Below are 23,554 nucleotides of genomic sequence, written 5' to 3' on the forward strand. Positions count from 1 at the left end.
GTTTCCAAGTTAATGCTTTGTTTCTAATTCAGGGCACGCCCATGCCCTTTGTGATACACCCATACATGGTTTTTTTTTTTTTTTTTGCCGTTTTGATTAGTTTGTTCATGGGATTAATTTCCTTAATTAAGGTCTTTCTTTCCTAACCTAGGGATTATTTTAAATACTCCTAGGTTATTTCCTAGTTGCGACAATCATTAGTTGAGTGGTTATTCAAAAATATGAGAGTATTTTGTTTATTTCTTACCTATGAGATTTGATGAGAAAGATAACATTAATAAAAAATTCGAGAGACAATAATCTGTTTTCCCTAAAATCAATAAAACTATTACTCTCGCCTACCCGTGGACATAGCCAACACATTGTTGGTGAACCACGTAAATCTGTATGTGTTTTTCTTGTCAATTTTACATTTAATATTTGTTCTAATTTCTTGCATATATTATAAAACAATATCAACTTGAATAGTATTTCCTTCAAAAAAAAAAAAAAAAAAAAAAAAACCTTGAATAATATAATGGTCAAATTTGTGGGTAGACAATTGTAATTTTAATGTTTCGTTTACATACATATGAAGAGTTGTAACCTAGAAGTATATGCTATATGTAGGTTTAGTTTGTTTTTCTTGAAATATTTTAATCATATTTTACAATTTCGGGTTATTGTATGTATGTAAATCTAGTAGCATCCTAAGGAGTAACTAAATCAATGCCCACTAGGGGTACATATATAATATTACCTCTGTTTTATATTATTTATAACTTTAAAATATTTTATATCTCACAAATAATATCCTAAAGTTGTAAATAATATGAAATGAAGATGGTAATAGGCTAGGTCATGTGAATGAAAATAAATCAATAATAAAAACTAAAAAAGCACACATTATAGGCTTATAGCTCATGAGTCATGACAAACCTTCTCACTGCCAAACAATTACTAGACCGCTGTTAATCACGAGTTGCATGTGAGAATTCAGACTTCATAGCATGTACTTACCAAAACAAAACCCTTCTTGTGATCTTTTAGTCCAACTTTAGTAAGCTATTTTTTATTTTAATTGATCTATTTAGGTTAAACTTTTCTGATCATAGGTTCTCATTAATCAATACAAAATAATGTAGGATTTGACTCAATTTGTATATGTATAGAAGTATACTCCTTCCGTATTTTTTTTTTTTTGGTGTTTAGAGAGTCATAAGGGCGGGGGTGTGGAATCGGGAGGAAAGCTCTAACCACTTGAGCTATCTCTCACTCTCTTCGTATTTTTTATAAGTATTATAATTTGACTTTTTAAACTATTCACATAATGGTTTTGACTTGATTAATTAACTAATATATAAATAGCAAAATATATTGTATAATACATTGTTGAATTCTTTATAAATATATGTACTTTCATAAGATCAATGTTCCTATAATTTTACTAAGATATAATTTGATAAATTAATGCTCTAAGTAGTGTCTCAGCATGCGTGTTTGGTCAAAGTGTAACACTTATTAAAACACACGGGGAGTATTTTTCTTAGAAGTGCCAACTGATATAGCAACCTTTAATTTAAAGGATAGGATGGAGATATACTAGTATTTCCTATCAGATTAAGTCAAAACTCAAAAGTGTTTCACAATAGATGGAGATATTTATAGTCGCCACTCTACACTGTATTAGTTATGGTTTCCAATTTAGCAATTTGACTCACTTGATGAGGTTTTTATCTTAACCAATGAGACACAAATTAGCTACATACAAAGGGAGTTAGCTTGAAACTTATGTGACATGACAAACTAATTTGTCAATTGATTTACCTTGGAATTGATTTAAGCTTAACTCACAATTCTAGAAACTTCCTACTAATGATGTACTTCAAAAATATTTTGGAAAAATTGTCAATAATAATACAAACTTTGAGTGTTCCGCTAAAAACAAATTAATCTTTTAATTATTTCTAAATAATACAAACTTTGAGAGATATCCGCTTTAAACAAGTTATTTTACCTATAACTTATTTAGCCGGTTAATTTTTTTTTTATTTATTTATCTTATAAAGTTTTTTTTAATAATTTTTTTAAAAAAAATAATACAATGTGACGTGTTCCATACAACTAGTTCATGAGATAACTAATTGATTTTATCTTGTTTAAAACGGATACCCTTCAAAGTTTGTATTATTAAAAAATAATTAAAGTTTGACTTATTATTGGCGGATTGCTCAAAGTTTGTATTATTTTAGACAATTTTTTCAATTATTTTTAATAGTAAAAAAATTAGAAGAAGAATATAATTATATGAGTTTATTCTTTTCATCATTTCACATAAATTTATTACTGCACTTAGTTTTATTAGAATCAAACTAGATCAAATATAAAACCAAAAACATGTGTATTAGATTAGATTATGACTTTTAACTTTTGTTTACGCATTGCTAAATAACTAGGTTAGGTTATGTGGCATGCATATTAATATTCAATAACTATTTTAAATTATTGGTTTTTAAAGTAAATTTATTATGAATGAGTCTATTATTAGCCGAATATATATTTTAAAATACGTATAAAATATATATTTATATACTGTATATTTCATCAAAATATTTACATCATTTTCTTCTGTTTAACCAAATAAATATGTTAACAATATGTATTTAACTCATACATATATCTTTTTTTTGCCACTATTATTCATTCTCTCATACAATATATTATTTTTAATAATTAAATTGTAAAATTATTTTTTTCAAATCTTTTCAATGTAAAAATAATCTACTACATAATCGACTGATAAATAAAAACATAGGGGAATACACAATATTATGCATCAAATCATAATTTATGTAATCGTAAACAAATCTAGACCCGTAAAGAAACGAGAATTGACATAATATACTTCATTAATCACAACTCTCTCTCAGAAATTATATTTTCAACAAAACAAATGAAATAAATAATTTTTCTATAACTATAATAAAAGTTACAAAAAAAAAAAAAGTTAAATAACATTGCGGCAGTATGCATGTATCATAGGCTAATCTTACAGTAAATTTCTTAATCATTATCTTTTCAAAAATAGAAGAAATTAGAATCTTTTAAAACAAATTACGTAAAACATATTCCTCAATTAACAAATTACGTATATATATATGTTTATATATATATATATATATGCCAAAACTAGCCACATAAATCCTACACCCGTTTCCTCATTTTTGCATCGTCTCAAACCCTCGTACAAGTATGCTAAAGCTGCTGCACCCCAAGCATAGGAGTCTACCTCGTCCAATTTTTCAACAAAGTGGACGTAAGAAGTCGTAATCTTCCCAGTTGAATTGGGAATGATAACGCAATTCACAATATAAAATAATATTGCCTTCATCTTCTTCTCAGGTTCCCTAGTGTTATTCTTATCAATACAGATCTCCTTGAGTGCAGAAAAAGTAATTTCTATGCTCCTCGGCCCACCAAATACCCTAGGGAAAACTTCAAAATCCTTGTACATCTGCGGCTTCGGGAAAACTGGTTTGCCCCTAATGGGCAAACCGGTCAGGTACAGAACATCTTCAAGCGTGATGTTCAAGTGCTGACCATCGCCCACTGTGAAATAGGAAATCTGATCGTTTACAACCTCGTAATACCCCATTAGACGCTTAAATAAGCTCGTAGGGAAGCCGAGTTGATTTGGTAATTCATAAATTTTGAACAGGCGCAAGAGGGAGCTTCCCTCTCCATTGGAATCAATTATCCTATTGATTTCAACTTTCATATCACCGTCCAACTCCAACCAAACTTCGTTCAAGGTATTCAGCTTATTACACCCTTTAATGCTTTTCATCATAAGGATATATATATATATATATATATATATATATGTCTATATATATATTATTTGGCAGGATCTAAATGGAGCACCACTATTCATTCGTTGGCAAGCTTCAGAACATTTCTGATATGGAAGATTATTTAAGTAAGAATTCCTCCTCTTTTTTAGAGCAGTGCAAAGGCTTAGGTGGCTTGTATAAGATGTTGTCGCTGCCTTATATCAAGATTCCAACCTCTTTTTTGTCAAAGGTGTTGGACTTTTACAATCCCCATTCCAACACCTTTAACATCAATGGTAATGTGCTAGGAGTAACACTCCAAGACGTGTTATTCCTAGCGAGAATTCGAATTGATGGCGAACCTGTGCTTATCAAGAATTACAACGATGATCATTGCATCTCTATTTTTGGGAAGCCTATGTGCGAATTTGATGAGCTAAAGGCGATTATCAAGGATACAGAATTGGATACAAAGAAGCGCAAGGTAGCACTTTTAATGCTAATAGTGAACTCCATAATGATGCCGTCTCATAACGGGAATCGTTTTTATCCCGCGTTTTTTGAATTATTAAGTGATCCTGATATGACCTCTATGACTTATGCATGGGGGGCAGCCATGCTTGTTGCCCTCCAGCGTTCCTTGGAGGAGAAAGATAAAAAGGTTGATGGTTGTGCATGGCTCTTGGTGGTAAGCTCCTTCTTCTTTTTTTCTTATTCTTTTTTTCTTTTTCTTTTTTAAATCAATCTTTATTATATTTATTATATTTATTACTGTACAATGTTTCTTCTTCGTTCGCATCCCACTGTTGTGGGATGCCATAGGCCTCACATCAGTGAGGCACGAAATGGAGGAGGGGCAATTGGCTCAAGATCCATTTCCGATGGAATGGATATTAAGGAAGCTGCTACTGTCCACCTTTGGCAAAGATCAAAAGCGGGGTTACCTCAAGAAAATATCCCCTATTTTTGAGAACCTCGAAGCCACGGTATGTCTTCTTCTGGATTTTTTTTTTGTTACACACTGAATTCTGAAACCTTCCAGCAAACTTTCCCCTGCCTATGTTCCATATTCTTGTAAACCATGGCCACTGATGTAGATCATTCCCCATTCCCATTGCCATCAACTGCTGCTTCACACTTCTTCTGGAATTTGCTCCACTGTATATGCTAATTTATCAATTGACATCTACCAATAAAAGAAATATGTCTTGCACTCCAAGTTCTTATTCTTGCTGTCATCTTTTCAATGAGCACCTCACATTGTTTTAGGAGCTTCGGAGTAAACTGAAACAAGTAGGCCATTTTAGGAGTTAAATTATATTGAATTTTTTTTGGGTTTTGATGTTGTATTTGATGTTTTATTGATAGGATATTATATTAAAACCCTATTCAAATTGGGTGCTTCAAGATGAGCTAAAAGAAGATAGAAAGTTCATAACTCGACTTGGCCCTTTGTTTTGTAACAACCATGTGGTTCAACATAAACCACATAATGTTACAAACCAACTTGGAGCCCACCAGCTTCACCCAATCTTGCATCGGGCCAGTTTCGATATAATTAATCATAGGATACGAGTTATTGATAATCGTGGCTGTAACGGACACGATTATTTCAACTCGTATAAGAAGGAGGTTGCAATGTGGTATAAAAAAGAGTGTCTTGAAGTCGAAGATGATAGCACTTATGATGATGTTCGTCCTAATCGTCAACGTCCCCCTCAACATGGTACTCATCATCGTAATCGTAGGTATCGAGATCTGGAGCGTCGGAAAAGCACTCGTCCAAGTAATGAGCCTGAACGGTATGGATTCAACTAATTGGTTCACACCCTGCAGCTGTGCTGGGATCTTTTTTTTAAAAAAAAACTTGTATATTTTTAGAACAATTTGGTTCTGCTGTTTCAGACTTTTTTTTAAAAAAAACTTGTATATTTATAGAACAATTTGGTTCTGCTGTTTCAGAAGAAAAAACTCATCTGTTTTCATAATCATTTGGTTTCTGTTTTCATAATCATTTGGTTTCTGTTTTCATAATCATTTGGTTGTATAGTTACTTAGATTTTTAATTACACATTATTTGTGATATTAAATATTTATTTAAACTTTTAATTTTAATTACATTAAAAACTTTTAATTTCCATTAAAGAATTCTTCACAATAGCTTGTATTTTATTTCCCTTCACATTTAAATATATAAGAAATAAACATGTTTCAATAAAGTGTAAATTTAAGATTAAATTAATGTAAAATATATAAATGGTGATATTGGAAAAGGTAAATAAATTATATATGTAACCTTTGCATCCATTACAACCATTTCAATTTTTATTGTAATACTCCATGATTATCTTAGTGGACTTATTTCATTAACGAAATCATGATCATAATCTATATTTTCAACCATATAAAGGTGGGTCAATAAAGAATTTCTGAAAGATGACTAATGTTTTTGAAAGAAAAGAGATAAATAGACGAATTGAGGGGTCAATTTTCGAATTCATGGAGTTGGGGTTTGGGGTTGTTGCATATGGGGATTTAGGGTTCGAATTTAAGGGATTTGGGGTTCGTTGTTCTTTAAGCCTCCCAAGTATGTCCTAATCAAGTGATGGTGGACCTAGGGAAAAGAACATGTACCTGTTTTCATTGGCAGCTTACAGGAATTCCATGTGTGCATGGGTTTGCATGCATACTTGATAAGAGGGCAGATCCAGAGGATTTTATGGACATGTATTACACAAAGGATACTCTGATGCTAGCCTATGAAGATGCAGTGCAACCCATGCCAGGTCCAAAGCATTGGGAGAAGGTCAACATCAGGGAACCACTGCCACCATTGATTAGAGTTATGATTGGCAGACCCAAATCAAAGAAGAGGAAGTTGGAAGTTGGTGAAGGCAGTAACAACAACCAGCAATAGGGATAGAAGAGGAAAAATAAGTGTAAGAATTGTGGTCAGCTTGGCCATTATGCCAAGACTTGTGGCAATGCACCTGCAACAGCAACATCAACCTCCTCTTCTCGTTTTAGTGGCTCACTTTCACAAAATATCTCAGTATTTGGGGCAACCACACAATATTCAGGGGAATCGCAGCACTGAAGTCTCTTTTTGTACCCTTATCAGATGATTCAGTATTATCAGCCATTGAAGAGGAGGAGGTTGAGCTAAGGAATTGCTCGATGGAGTGGAAGTCATTTCCCCCATCCCAAAACCCCTCACCCTTGTTTCCCCCACCGCCGAAAGCCCCCCCCCCCCCCACCGTCGAAAGCCCCAACACCCCAATGATGCCCCAAACGTCCCAACGCCCCAAAAAAACAACGTCTGGATCCCCCCAGGGGTGTGGTGGGGTGGGACTTTTCGGCGGTGGGGCCGCGTAGGGGCGTTTTAGGGGTGGCAAGTTTCGGCGGTGGGGGAACCGGGGGGTGGGGGGTTCCCCCCACCCCCCGGTTCCCCCACCACCGAAACCACCTCCTTTGAAATTCCCCAACGTCCCCCCACTGCTTAAAACCCCCACCCAAGCTCACCCCTGTTCGACACGCCCCCATCCATAAGAGTCAGGAACTGGGAAACAATACCCTGGTTCCGGTTGGGTGGGTTGGGTCAACGGGTCGGATGGGTTACACGTGTTGGGTCAAAATCCTTAACAAGTCTCAGCAAGAGAATCAAGCACTTAAGAACCATATTGAATTTCTTAAACTTGTTAGTCACATTGCCTAAAACACCCACCCAAGCTCACTCCCGTCCTCTAAACGTCCACCCCAGCTCACTCCCATCCTCGAAACCCCCTCACATGAAAGCGTCTAGATTCATTGAACTTCGGCTTACGCGTTTCAGCCAATCAGAACGTTTCTTAATGAGATTCCGGCGAATAAGAAAAAGGTTTTGAAAACTTAATGATTATATATATATATATATATATATATATATATATATATATATATATATATATATATATATATATATATATATATATATATATATATATATATATATATATATATATATATATATGCACCACAGAGGACCGCAATCATCTAATCATCCATTCTAAACCAATATACCACATCTATGACTATCAAAAATAAGAGTGGACGGATTAACATATGATTCCACATGACTAAAAATAAAAGAATAGATAAACTAAAACGTACCTCAACAATAGGAGAATTGCACGTTATGTAGGATCTATCACTTTGAGTAGATACTTTTTCCGCGCAATCAATTATGTTGCTTATTGTGGCGGATCCAGGAATTTTAAGTAGGGGTAACATTTAGCCATTAAACAATAAGAGAAAAAAGGGTTAAAACGAGTTATTATATATATTAGCGTTAATTAGCCTTTAAATTTTTAAGATTTGTTTTGTTTGATAAATTTTCATTATTTATATTCTAGTTATCAATATAATACAATGATCAAATTAAAAATTACTTTATATGTTCAATAGATTATCTTTCTATGTTTTCCGTTGTCTCCGTGTATCATAAGTTTAAAAACTACTTTGTATATGTATGGTAAGTTATACTACTATATACTATAAATTTTCTTAATTGTTTTACTCATATAAAATTCTATTCGGTAGTAAATAAATTACTTACTAAATATGTGTATTGAAATAAAAGTGCAAAAAATTGGGAAGAATTTCGTCAAATGAAGGAGTTTTGAAGAATTATAAGTTACGCATTTTTAGAAAAAAAATTATGATTAGTATCATATACGAGTAATACGACTATCGGATGAATAAAAAATAATTAAAGTATGAGTATATGTTTATTTTATAGTTTAAAAATGATAAATTCTAGTACTTGATTTTCATAACTTAAAAGAAAGACATCAAAATAAAATTAGTTGAACACATAATTAGCTATGCAAACATATAAAGTAGAAACAAAAGTAAAAATAAAAAAATAAGCCACAACAGGTTATAAAAAGAAATATAAAAGAAAAAAAAAATAACCTAATAATAACAGGTCTCTTTAGTTTAAAGCTAAAAACAACAAGAATTGGTACGGATCAGCAGTTTTTTTTTTTTTTTTTTAAGGGGTAGCATGTGCTACCCCTTGTGCCTTCTTAGATCCGCCATTGGTTGCTTAGCATCACTTGTGCCCAACAGATCTTCTCAAAATTTTCAAGATCGGCTACATCGGCAAAGTGATGCAATCCTCCTACATCATCTGATGGAGCATCAACATAGAAGCAAATGAGGAAATAACACAATAACCTCCTGAAGTTCTCTTGTTCCTCTTCAGTATCTACATGCATAGTACGAAGAAAATGAGACACGGTGTTCTTATGGGGCATCCTTCTCTTCCTTAAGTTCTCCTCTTTCTCTTCCTTAAGTTCTCCTCTTTCTCTTCCATAGCTCCCTCTTTCTCTTTCTTCTCTTCCTCTTTCTCTTTCACTTTCGTAGGAGGGGGATATTTCACACACAATTCATTGTACCATTTCGGAATCTCTCGGGATTTACCCTTCTCATATGCAACCTTCTCATATGCGTCTCCACTTGCATTTAATCCCGTCATTCTTGTTATATCACTCACATAAATTGATATAACAATTTCTTTAACTTCAAAATGTTTGTCAGCAACCTTATAACACTAAAAAAACCTGTGAACCAAGAAACTAGAAGTAGCCTTTTGTTTTACATTGAGAAGCTCATAGAACTGACTATTTTTCATCAGATCTTTCTTCTTGTCGTCTAATCATAAATCTGCAAGGCCTTTTAATGTGCAGCGACAATTGAATTTCTTCATTATCCTGATGGAAAACAACAATTATGCCGAGCTTTGTTGTTATGATGGAAAACAACAGTAGGCTTGCATTGAAATAATCAAATACTAAATTGAAATAATAAACAACAATAGGCTTGCATTGAAACAACAGTAGGCTTGATTATCATGATTTTGATTCAATACATAACATATATCAAGTAACCACAATATCAGGATCCTTAATTTTCAGTGTCATGTATTCCATAACTACTCAGTAATATCAGCAAACAACAGGCATAACTACTCATCAAACCACTAATACATAACAGCAGTAGGCTTGCATACGATGTAAAACCAACCGATCTAATAATTGTGTCTTAATATACTTACCTCAAGCCAAACTGAAGTAGTCTCACTTCCAGTGAAAAGATATTATCCTATAAGGATAGTATCACCTGTCTTCACAGCCTACAAGAAGAAGATAGAGAGGATCAGTGAGTTCTAAAAAGCAAAGAAGAAGATATGCTAGAGGTAATGCAAATTCATAGTGAGCTTGATCATTAGAACAGCTCTCTAGTATGCATATACTATACATGCTACATGCATTACTACTCTACTCTGTATGATATAAAGAGAAACCATAAAGATTTCAAAAATAGCTGTAAAGTAGGATTAAGGATGCACAGCTATAGATGCCAAGTAATAATTATCATTTATGGAAAGGAATCAATTATTTGGAAGGCTTATATTGGTCAAGAGACAACAACAGATGAAGCATCTTTTACCATACATGGTGCTGAAGATATTTCATCATAACCATTTTGCAAAAATTTGGATTAACAAAATTTGTTATACAAACGACAATGACAAACTCTAAAGTATTTGAAATGTTAGCTTAGTAAACCAAGAATCTGGAAAATCTTAATATGTGAAAAAGTGCAGATTTGAAGAAGTTACAAGAAGAGGTTAATGATTTAGCACTAATGACCTAACAATAGAAAATAAAGATGAAATTCCAGTGGCTTGACTCACTCACAAAACTAAGCTAAACAAACAACCAGTAGATCTGAATTCTAATGATAATCTTTTCCTTACTAACTCTGTTTTATTTACTGTAAAACTCAACTCTCCTCCTTTACTATATTTTTCCTTTCACAAGCACTTTGCTTTCTTTTTCAAACAATACCTAACTGACTTAGGCCCTATTTAATTCACCTTAAGAAATATATTGTTAAGAAAATCAATTCTAGTAAGTAATAGTTGGAATTAGCTCCATTTGGTAATAATTACTTCTAGTAAGTCGAAATAACTTTTAGAGTCAGAGCAATACATATAGAGAGGATCAGTGAGTTTTATAAATGAGAGAAGAAGATATGCTAGAGGTAATGCAAATTCATAGTGAGCAGGCTTAATTTGTTGAAAAATAACCATTAGGATGGAACCAAGACATATACATGATTGCGCCTATTGCATGTAAGAGATCCCATCCTAGGTATATTGCAGAGACACTAGTGAACCAAGACATATACATGATTGCGCCTACTACATGTAACGGGTTGAGAAAACTTATTCTACAACTTTTTGTCAGATTGTTCAAGTGCTTTCCAATCCATTGAGTGCCATTAAAACTCCAATTACACTTCAAAAATGTAAAGCCTAAGATACCAAATTCTGTACCAATATGCAAATTTATGAACAAAATTACACATACAGTACTTGATGCTAAAAAATGATTTTTAATGCTGCTTCACACCCAATTCATCCAAGAATCCCCCACTATTAAAAACAATCAAGGAACTTAAAAAATCAAAAAAAAAAAAAAAACAGTAATAAGCTTCCAAAAAAGCTAACCTCTTACAATGGCATGAAATTTTTGATAAAACTAACCAACCCAATTCATGCTACAAATGATTGAAAATTTCAGAATTATCACACACTACGCCAATTATAAGACACTACGCCAACTATCAGACACTACGCCAACTATAATACTCTACTCCAATACTGTAATCATACACAAATAAAATTTTACCTTCTTGAAATTGGGGGCAGAGATAGTAATCAGAGAAGAGGAAGAACGTAGTTAGCAGAGATGTTGAAGAGAAGAGGAACGTAGTTAGCAAGAGAAGAGGAACGTAGTTAGCAAGAGAAGAGGAACGTAGTTAGCAAGATAAGAAGAAGTAGTTAGCAAGAGAAGAAGAAGAAGAAGCAGTTAACAAGAGAAGAAGAAGAAGCAGCAGTTAGCAGAGGTTTAAGGTTTGAATTTTGTATTACTCCTAAACGGTTATTTTTTTTTTTAGTTTATGGGTTTAATCTTTTTTTCTTTCCTTTTCTATTTCTCTTAATTAAATTTTTACATCATTTGTTTTTTAGAACTGGCAATCCCTGGCACGATTTGAACCTGACACAAATTTTTCGAGAGAAGCCCAAAACCGACTCGATCATACACGAGATGACTCGTTTTAACACGATTGTCTATTAATAATACAGGACCCTAGATTGACCTGAATTTTGGTACAGGTAATTGCCAACCACAAAACATGTAAATTAGAATGATTGTTACAAAGACAACAATTACGCGAAATTTACTTTCAATGATTTTTTACCTTAAATTCGGAGTTCATATATCTTACTAATTCTAAGTGTATAGCTAACTTGATGATAAATATGTAATGACCAAAAACATACATATTAAACAATAATTAGCATATTCATCTTCAACCTTTGTCTGTCTGAACTAAAATCCGACCATTGAAGGCATTGATTTCTGCGACATGAAGCCCGATACATTAAAATAATTCTCACAAATTCTGAGTTTCATTCATCTATGCAAACTGAACCCTAGAATATATTCACACGGATTATGTATGAAATACGAAATGTTTAATTAATAATCAAATCGCACAAAATCTAAATTCTAACGTCACTATACTAAATTCTTTCAATAACCCAAAGATCGATCATTAATTTGGAATTGAATCTTTAATCTCTTAAATTAAAACTGTATTATATCTTATATTTTGATCAAAAGATGTCGAACAATCGAAGGAAGGAGTCGAACAAGATGATAAAAATCTAAGGGTTTTCGAATTAAATCTTTAATTTCTTAAAACTTAAATATATTAAATTTTTTTTAGATCGAAAGATGTCGAACAATAGATGGAAGGAAAGTTTTGGTATTAGATCTTCAATTTCTTAAAATAAAGATTGTATTAAATTTATTTTCTGATAATATAGATCTTATGTAATCTCATTTAATTTAATTTCTAAAAATAAACATTTTTAATTTAATTATTGAAATATTCAAAAATAATAAATAAATCTGGAAAATTAAACTATTTTCTAAAATTCCAAAGATAATAAAAAAAGATAATTTAAATAAATATTCATTAAAAAAAATCTAAAATAAATTATTAATGAGGTATTGTGGCACCTTCTTATTGGCTCATAATGGTAGTCATATTTTGAAGATCTAAACTTAAGGTAATCTGTATCCAACTGAATTGTATGTAAAAAAAAATTTACCCTATACCGTTTTTTTAGTCTTTGGAAAAACCGGGAAAGAGGAAAAGACTTGGTCTTTATCCTCATGACTATTTGCAAGAAGCCCTTAAGAGAAGACAGGGGCAAGGTAAGAGGGTCCTTGTTTCCCTAAAACTTGTTGGGGTTTCTATTTTTATTGCTTTTATTTTATTTGATTTTATTTTTTCCGACAAGTTCATCAAAGCCTGCGTAAGAGTATTTGCGAGACTCTTCATCGGGTTGCTTACTCGATTTGTTTAAATCTATGTTCTTTTTTCGAGTAAGTAGGGTTGTTATATTGATCTTTGATGTTCAATTCTTGTGTTAACATGGTTTCTTAAATTATAATGCAGAATGGGTATGGTGTGTGTGGCAGGGGGTAATCCGCCCCTCGTAATGCTTTTCTAGGTTTAGGGTGTCTCCAGGTTGATGTGGCTGGCTTGGTTGGTGCCTCTAACGTGCCTTAGTTTAAATTATGTATGGGGTGATGAATGAATGAAACTTCAAAGCTCCTTAATTACCATGTTGTCTTGCTTTAATACATGTGCCCGAGCTGTTCCACTGGCGTTCACCATGTCTAAAATTACCATCACCTTTGTCCCACGCTCAGATTGGTCATTTTTTGAAGAACCATATGAATGAAAGTCCCAAGCTCGTGATGATTAGACCTCCAACTCTCCAAGATACTACTCTACCTCTCATGCTTGGAGACACTACTTCATAACCAGAATAGAAGTCTCCTCCCATACCTGCCACAACGAAAGTTACCAACCCGCCTGCTTGATGATATGGACAAATCATGTGCCATATCTTCACCCACCCTCTCCAGACCCCGAACTCTATTTTCAAGAGTCATCATGCTGTCAAGTGAGCCACCCATGAACTCCTAGCACATAAATAACCTTTAGTTGTTATTTAATTCTAGAACCTATTGTCAAGACAAAACTAAAAAGAACGCACCTGCAACATATTCATCAGATGAGCATGTTGTCTCTCTAATTGCAACAACTGCCGCTGAATAGCCAGCCAATTTCCTTTACTGTTCATAAGAGATCCATCAATTTGACCATCTACCTTAGAAAAATTCACACCCCAATCTTCACGGCTAGACTTGCCCACTTACCCCATCATCACCACCCTTAGCCCGTGTATCATTATCATTATCTCGCCGTCTTGAGAGTTTGTTGGAAAACATTTTATCTGTGCTAAACTTGTTTACTGTAGTGTTTGTGTAGTTTTTATTTAACCCGAAAATAAGATTTTATAGTTGGCGTAGGGTATTACTGGTGGCTTAGGGTGTGGGTGGTAGGACTGTACAGAGTTTGGTCTGGACCGTAACCAAACCAGACCAAACCGCATTTTAGCGGTTTGGTTTGGTTTACGATTTGGAAAAATACGGTTTGGTTTCGATTCTTTGGGAAATACGGTTTGCGGTTTGGTTTGGTTTTTCAAAAATTATAAACCAAACCAAACCGTAAATTAGTAAACCACATTTTAATATTTATATAATATTTATAAAAATTAAAATAGTTATTATATATTTTAAAAAAGAAAAAAAAAATAATAAAAAAATGGAAAATCATTAGAAGACGGTCAGTAATTCAGTATACTACTATACTCCAAGATCAGTTTAGCTCCGGCAATCATTGATATCGCATAATGTATGTAGCCCCTGATGTTGTCAAGTTGCTGCCAATTATTAAAAACTATAATAGAATTTTTTTTTTGACAAATGTATTATGTTTTTTTCCACTGTTAATTTGTTATGTATTATTTTTATTATGTGTTATTGTGTTAGCACTTGATTAGTTGGTTGTTATTTTTATTAAAACATTGTAGTATAATTTAATCCGTTTGGGCTAATTATTTGAACTTTTTTTTTATAAATTTATTAATATTTGACAATTTTTAGGAAAAAATGTAGTCTCATCATAAACCGCAAACCAAACCGCATTAATACGGTTTGGTTTGGTTTGGTTTCAATATTAATATGGTTTGGTTTGGTTTGGAAAATTGACCAAACCGTATTTTGTGGTGTGGTTTGGTTTGGTTTATACTCAAACCGCACCAAACCAAACCATGTTCACCCCTAGTGGGTGGTGGCGTAGGTTGTGGGATATGGGTAGGCTGTGGGAGCTGCAGTGTATTTCTTCGTCTCTTCCTCTCATATATAGAAATAAATCTATTGTTTTGATACCCAAGATTTTTAATGCTCAAATACCCAATTGTTAACAGTGTTAAATAATTTCTTTTGTAATTCACAACATAAATCCATGCTGGTCTCCTCCAAAATATTTGTGTTTGTGTGCATTTTCAACCATTTGAAAAGACATAATAAGGTCACTAACCTCTTTCTGAGTTCATGTCTTTTGAACAATGTGTTATTATGTGTCAATATACTGATTCAGCAAGAATTATTGTGGTTAAAAAGATATGTATGTATAGTATATATAATTTTTTGGCCTTGCCAAATTGAAGGGGACCCCAATAATCTAAATTAATCATCAATACATCATTCATTCATCATATTATTAAGTTCATCAATAAAGCTCCTTCCTAAATTCTCAGTAGAAACAAGGCTAATCTCAATGTGATTAAGACATTAACAATGATTAAGTAATTGAAGAAATTTGATTATCTGATTCTATCAGGCAATAAAAATTGAGTCTTTATATGTTTTATGGTTGTGAAGAATGCCTCCTCAAACCTTTTCTTTTCATTCAAGCCAATTGGCGGCTGATGTGCAATTGCACCTTTTTTCTCTGACCTACAACATAGGAACAACCTTACATATATACTACTGGCCTTACAATCTTGGCCATACATCTGTCCTTAAGAAAAACCAGAAACAGAGCAAGCTTGAGACAGCACAAGCAAAAAGACAAAAGAGTAGAAAAAAACTATTCTGATGTAATTTGCAAATAAGCAGGTTTAGTTGTGAAATTAGGAACAAATTTCTTCACCCCCTCCTCAAGTTGGACTTGCATATGGGATACAAGTCCTAACTTGCCACATAAAAACTTGTGTTGTTGTTCAGAGAGACTCTTGGTCATAAGATCAGCAATCTGCAGGGAAGATCGAACGAAAGCAGTGGAAATAAATCCTGCTTCCAAATGCTCACGAACATAGTGACAATCTTTGTCAAGGTGTTTTGTTCGTTCATGGAAAATTGGATTTTCAGCAATATGAAGGGCAGACTTGTTATCACAATACAAAGGTATTGGACGATTAATGTTGATGTGCAGATGCTCTAAGACCCCATCAATCCACACAATCTCACTCGTAGTCTGAGACATGCATCTATATTCAGCCTCACATGAAGACTTTGAGACTGTTTTTTGTTTCTTAGTCTTCCACGATACCAAAGATCCCCCTAAGAAAACGCAATAGCCTGTGAGAGACCTAGCTGAAAAGGGGCAGGCTCCCCCATCTGCATCACAGTAAGCCACTAATTCCAAATTGGAATTTGATGGGTAAAACAAACCAAAATCAGGTGTACCCTTGAGGTACTTCACAACATGAAGAGCTGCCTCCCAATGAGGCATTCTAGGACAAGCCATAAACTGACTTAATTGTTGGACAGAATAAGAAATATCTGCCCTTGTTAAGTTCAGGTACAAAAGTTTTCCCACTAAGCTTCTGTACCTTTCCGGATCTCTCATAAGCTCTCCTTCATCTGTCGAGAGCTTAAATTTCTTTTGAAAAGGACATGCTACTGATTTGCATTCAAGGAGCCCTGTAAACTGCAGGATATCACTTACATACTTTCTTTGGTTTAGAAGTGTTCCTTTTTTAGTTCTCGATACCTCTAAACCCAAGAAATATCTCATTTCACCGAGATCTTTTACAGTGAATTCTCTGTCCAGTTCGGTTTTAAGCGTCTGTATTTATTGCTCATCATTTCCTATAATCAATAAATCGTCTACATAGACAAGCACTATGCACATCTTTCCATTCTCTTCTCTGCAAAACATGGAGTAATCTCTGAAAGACTGATTGAAAGACCTTTTTTTAAGGAATTTTGTCAACTCAATGTTCCATTGCCTAGAAGCCTGCTTCAAACCGTACAAGGCCCTCCTCAATTTGCAGACCTTTCCATTGGGAGCCTTTTCGTAGCCCTTTGGAGGCTTTAGATACACTTCTTCATCTAGATATCCATGTAGAAAGGTGTTGTTGATATCTAGTTGATGCAATTTCCAATTCATGATCGTTGCAAGAGCAATAAGGATTCTTACAGTGGCAAACTTTGCCACGGGGGAAAAAGTATGTTTATAATCTTTCCCTTTGATCTGTTTGTCACCTCTTGTTACAAGCCTTGCTTTTAGTCTGATCACATTCCCATCCTTATCATATTTTACCTTGTATACCCATTTGGTATCCAAGGCCCTTTTATCCTTCGGAAGATCAGCAAACTCCCAAGTTTGATTCAGTTCAAGAGCTTGAATTTCTTCTTCCATAGCTTTTTTCCATCCCTCGTGAGATGTTGCTTCATTATACGAAGCTGGTTCATTTACTTTCATCACATTATGAAAGGAAATCACATAATCAGGGCTATAGTGAGCTTTCTCTTCCAATTTATAAGCAGAAAAAGAAGGTGTAACTTCATCGTGTCCAACCAAGTTGCTTGGTGGGAGCTTATAATCATACCCCTTCAAATTACTCGAAATTTTTCTCTCTCTTTGTGATCTTCTTAGCCCTTCATTCTCTTCCCCTAAGTTCTGCTGCTGAGTTGTCTGATCTTGAATAAAAACTTCCAAGTCACTTTCAGTTTGGGAATTTTCGTCATTATTCCCCGAGAGATCTTGATCTTGTTGCACATTTTCTTCACAATCTTTATCATTTTCTTCATCAGAATCTACAAGAATTTCTGATTCTACAAGAGGCAATTGATTCATTTTTGCCTTCACTTCATTCATATTCCCATTCAAATGAATGAAAGGAAATATGTGTTCTTTAAAATAAACATCCTTACTAACAAAAACCTTTCGTTTTTGTAAATCATACAATCTGTATCCCTTAGTACCAAAAGGATATCCTAACAAAACACTTCTTATACCCCTCTCATCAAACTTGTCATGTCTATTATCAGTTCCACTCGCATAGCACAAACACCCTATCACTCTCAAGTGATCATAAGTTGGTTTCCTTTTCATCAATCTTTCATAAGGTGTTTCCCAACTTATGACCCTACTTGGAAGCAGATTAATCAAATGCGTTGCAGCTAATATACATTCTCCCCAAAAATATTTTGGAAGACCTGAATGTAACCTGAGTGCCCTAGCTGTTTCTCCTAGGGTTCTATGTTTTCGTTCGACCCTTCCATTTTGCTGTGGAACACCCGGAACACTTTTCTGGTGAATAATGCCTCTCTTTCCAAACATACTGCCACAGTCTTCTTGGACAATTTCAGTCCCATTGTCGCTCCTTATCACCTTCACCCTAACATTGAATTGATTCTCAGTGTAAGCTAAGAATCTCTCTATCACACCTTTCACTTGACATTTGTTTGACAGCAAGTGTGTCCATGTCACCCTACTATGATCATCCAAAATAGTGAGAAAATATGTAGATCCATCTACATTTTTTATCCTGTAAGGCCCCCACAAATCTATGTGAACTAGATCAAAAATATGCTTTGCAATGTTATGACTGACAGGAAAAGGTAATCTGTGGTGCTTTGAAATGGAACAAGTATCGCAATAAAAAAATTTCACATTTTTGCAATTACAAAATTTTAAATGTTTCAGCTTAGATAATGATCCATGCCCTAACCTAGCATGCATCACATCCAAAGTAATTGACTTATTACAAAAAGCTTCTTTTCCTGCCATATTGGCCCTCATTACATCATTATTTCCCACAAAATGTCCATTTTGGGGTTCAACTTCACTACAACTAAACTTGTAAAGACCATTTGCACTTCTTCCATAAGCCACAACATTTTGATCAGTAGGGTCCTGAAAAACACACCCTTTTTCATCAAAAAGAACTCTCAATTGGCTATACTGAATCAGTTTACTCAAGGAAAGTAAATTATGCTTGAATTGAGGCAGGTACAACACATTTACTAATCTGATTTTAGGACCCAACTTGACTTCACCAATTTGACACACTTTTCTCATAGACCCATCTGGTAACATCACATTCACAGGAGTTTCAAGAGTTTTTAAAGTATCAAACTGACTTTTATTTTCCAGCCATATGATCAGAGGCACCGGAATCAATAATCCATGAATTACAATAAAAAATGTCATGAAAGCTGGCTAGGTTTGAGATTGATATTTTACCTGCAAAATTGCTCATTCCATTTGTTTTCCCGGAAGTGCTTGCGCCTCCCTGCTTGTCCTGAAAAACTCTCATAACTTCTTGCACAACAGCTGATATGAGATTGCTATCAGGTTTGACATTCCCATTTCTTCCCGACTCTTCATCTTGATCAAACGGAATGTCCCGTTGAGCACTCTGTTCAACTCTACCAACATTGGCAGCCATCTTGTTCACATTTTTTTCTTTTGGCCCTTTGTACCAAGGTGGGTATCCAATAAACTCAAAGCAACCTTCTTTTATGTGTCCCCTCATTCCACAATGATCACACTTAAGCTCTTGCTTCATTTTCTTGAACTCCTTGAAATTTTTCTTCTGAAAATTTCCAGAGTTTTGTTTTCCACCTTGAGAGTGTCTTGAGGCTTGGAAAGCACTCATTTCAACATTTCCTTGAATTTCTCCAGTAATCTCCTTCTGCTTTTCAGCTTGCAACACCAAATGAAAAGCTTTGTTGACAGTAGGAAGAGGTTCTGTACCAAGAATGTTCTCCCTAACATTCTAGTAATCTTTCTTGAGACCCATAAGGAAACTCATCACTCTATCCCTTTCTACAATCTGCAACAGTTTCTTGTACATACTGCATGTACACTTTCCGAGCATACCGCAAGTGCACTCTGGTATGGGCTCTATATTATAAATCTCATCCCAGAGTTTTTTTAGCTTGCAATAATACTCCCCCACACTCATCTGTTCACCTTGTTCAAGTTTTCCCAGCTCCTTTTTGACAGGGTAGAGTCGTATCCCCTAATCAAAAATAATTACCTAAATCACTAACTACAGTAGATAGGGAAGTAGGGACGAACTCCACAGGGAAACAAGTCTTTTTACTCATAATTAAATATTATAATCTAAATTATTTAAGTAACCAATATTTATGAATGAATAAGAAGCTAAACTAAAAAGAGTAGGAATAGGGAGAAAATAATATATGAAAGGATATAGGGCATAGGTTCACCAATAAATAATACTCCGGGGTAAAATAGGGTAATTAATCATTGACATTGCATAAATAACATGATTAACAGGCTCTCGCAATTTATTAACCAACATAGACCTAACAGGCTCTCGCAATTTACTAGATCTAAGTTCTTATTAAAAATAGCCTTTAATATCAAATTAACATCTGCTCGATTCATCAATTTAATATTGCTATACTTTTACAAGCCGCAATTGTAAAACATTAAAACAATCCAATAAGAAATCATCATGCAATACCAACAATCAATAATAGTCAATCATCAATGCATCAATTAACCAGATTGTAAAGGGCTCTCGCTACTTATTACAATCACACAATTAATTTACCGGTATTAAATCTCATCTCTCGAATCTTGACTTAACCATTTATAAATTAACTTGCCTATTAAAACTAGACCTAAACATTAATTCTCATCTCTCGATTCTTGAATCAATATTGTCAAACTCATGCATAAAAGATAGGCCTAATCTAATCACAGAGCATTAAATCAATCAATAGGAAATTAATCTAGCATTGATAATCAACAACAATAATTTACCCCCTTCATATTATTTATTAGATCCCCATAAACCCTAGAAATTAAACTACTCACACATAATTAAATATAAACTAAGCAAAGCAATAAAATAAATCATGATCAAAGGAATAAAATAAATAACTAAGATTAAGGGAAAAGAAATCGTCACCAAAATAAATCTGGAATTAATCAAAGAAATAAGAACAAAGGTTTAGGGAGAGAGTTTAGAGAGAGAAAACTAAGTAGAGAGAGAAAGTCTAAGAGAAAAGATTAAGAGAAGAAGAAGGGGTAGAAGATCGATTCCTAAAAATCCGTACAAAAACGTATTTAAACAAAACTAAGAACAACTCCTAATTAGAAACTAATTGCTCGTCCAAAAACACCTCTCCAGAAACACGCGCCCGATCGGGCTAGAGGCCGCCCGATCGGGCGCGCCTTTTTGCCAGTGCTCCTTCTAATTTGCCGCGCCCGATCGAGCTAGCAGCTCACCCGATCGGGCGCGCCTTCCCTTGATGGCACTCCCACACATCCGCCCGATCGGGCAATTGCTTGCCTGATCGGGCCCGGTCTTTATCTTCAAGGCTTTGGACTTCGATTGGGCTAGATTTCTCGGCCCAATCCATATTTCCTCTCGGGTCTCGAATACATGGTCCAATTGCCTCGCGATCCAAATAACCGAGCCCTTAATCACCGGCTCGATGGCTCTAACCGGCCTTGGGCTCCATAAGTGGTCGTGTTCTTCCAATGCTCGTAGTCGCTTCATAAAATCCCGGGAAAATGCTCCAAAGGTGCAATTCCCTGCAAAACTCAACCAAAACTACGAAAACACTAGAAAACACACATTAGTAATAAAAGTGGCCCAAAAGGGCCAAAAACACTACTAATTATGACCAAGGGACGGGGGTAAAACACTATATAAAATAGACATATCACTTTTTCAATTGAAAGAGAAGTGGTATGTTGCTTTCCGAGTATCTCTCAATCAACTCATCCCAGAGCTCCTTTGCAGTTTGAACAAGACTGAGCCCTCCAGCAACATCATCTGTCATTGACCTAAATATCCAGCACCTCACCATATAATCTGCTCTTTCCCATCTATTGTAATCCTTGTGTCCTGGATTCGGCTTACTGACCTTCCCTTCAATAAAGCCTTTTTTGTTCTTTGCACCCAAAGCCATCTTGACGTATCTACTCCATATCATGAAGTTACTCCCATTAAACAACATAGGTGTTAATGGAATTGAATGATTGTCAGAATTTGCCACAAAGAGTGGATCTTGGTAAGCATTAAGAGATTCTGAAGAATCATCTCCTGCCATCTCGTATTGAACTATAGAAATTTTTTTTTTTCAAAAAAAAAGAGACGAACAATAAATATAGGAATACCAGAGATTTTAACCTGGCGGCTCTGATACCATGAAGAAATTTGATTATCTGATTCTATCAGGCAATAAAAATTGAGTCTTTATATGTTTTATGGTTGTGAAGAATGCCTCCTCAAACCTTTTCTTTTCATTCAAGCCAATTGGCGGCTGATGTGCAATTGCACCTTTTTTCTCTGACCTACAACATAGGAACAACCTTACATATATACTACTGGCCTTACAATCTTGGCCATACATCTGTCCTTAAGAAAAACCAGAAACAGAGCAAGCTTGAGACAGCACAAGCAAAAAGACAAAAGAGTAGAAAAAAACTATTCTGATGTAATTTGCAAATAAGCAGGTTTAGTTGTGAAATTAGGAACAAATTTCTTCAGTAATAACAAATACTTCTAAGACTTTAATCAAAACCATGAGAGTAAAAACAAAAAGCTTCTTCAACTTTGCACCAAGGAAGTTCAAAACCCCATCTAGAACGATGCCCGCTGTTCTTGAATCATCGTCGACCCTGCTGCGGCCATCTTTATTGAAAAAAAATAATCAATATTCAACACTCTATTATAATTCAAAGGAAATAAACGAAGTAAAGGCACACATTACTCGTACCTTAGAGGAAGCAATCCTTGGAAGCCAACTTTTTCTTCAAAATTTCCCAAAATATGATCAACTTTGCATTTGTAGCATTAGCTTAATGCAAAGATTTCGTAAGTTAATTTATCTTAGCACATAATTCTTATCAAAAAGAGAAAAACGGAACATACCGTCTTAAAAGATAGCTTTTCACCTTTTGCCCAATATTGTAAGTTCTTAAGCATGAAAACTCCACAATGATACCCATTGTCCTGCTTGGCATTCCCTGTTACAGTAAAAAATTTCCAAGAATTCATGTCCACACTATGTTGGTGACACAGATGCTTTACCTAAGAAGTGGAGAATACATTAGTGCTTTGTTAGAAACTTGTAAATATCAAACAATGCAAAATAAAAATGGACATGGACTAGTACCAACACAGAGACATGCGACAAATAAGTATCTGGAGAAATGCCATTATCCAGAGAATCGAGTATGTAGATCTGTTATTCATTTACATGAACAATGATACTGAAGAAGTGCCCATAATCCACTACACCAATAAAAATCTGAAAGGTAAAAGAAAAGATCCAACAAAATATAAGTCAAGCACCATTTTCACGTAGCAAATAAAGCACCATATACTAGTTTCATTTCGGGTTCACCTTATCAATATGAGCATCGAATATAGAATGCTTAAACTTGTATTCTTCTGAAGATATAGCATATTGGCTTTCCAA

At 34.4% G+C, this 23,554-nt stretch overlaps 1 protein-coding gene and 1 long non-coding RNA gene across 2 annotated transcripts; one reads left to right on the top strand and one right to left on the bottom strand.

Moving 5' to 3' along the window:
* Positions 1-6,248: 6,248 nt before the first annotated feature.
* On the top strand, positions 6,249-6,729 carry LOC145642692 (uncharacterized). Its single transcript, XM_081693865.1, has 2 exons — positions 6,249-6,374; positions 6,463-6,729. Exons 1-2 carry the CDS (start codon positions 6,249-6,251, stop codon positions 6,727-6,729), a joined length of 393 nt encoding a protein of 130 aa, XP_081549991.1.
* Positions 6,730-21,379: 14,650 nt separating this feature from the next.
* On the bottom strand, positions 21,380-23,554 carry LOC145555760 (uncharacterized). The gene is made up of 3 exons (XR_014091550.1): positions 23,249-23,554; positions 22,850-23,163; positions 21,380-22,764 (listed from the first exon to the last, which is right to left on the bottom strand). It is a non-coding gene; the product is annotated as an uncharacterized LOC145555760 (long non-coding RNA).

The sequence above is a fragment of the Chenopodium album genome, chromosome 8 (genome assembly GCF_948465745.1).
Source record: "Chenopodium album chromosome 8, dcCheAlbu1.1, whole genome shotgun sequence".
NCBI classification, from domain to species: domain Eukaryota; kingdom Viridiplantae; phylum Streptophyta; class Magnoliopsida; order Caryophyllales; family Amaranthaceae; genus Chenopodium; species Chenopodium album.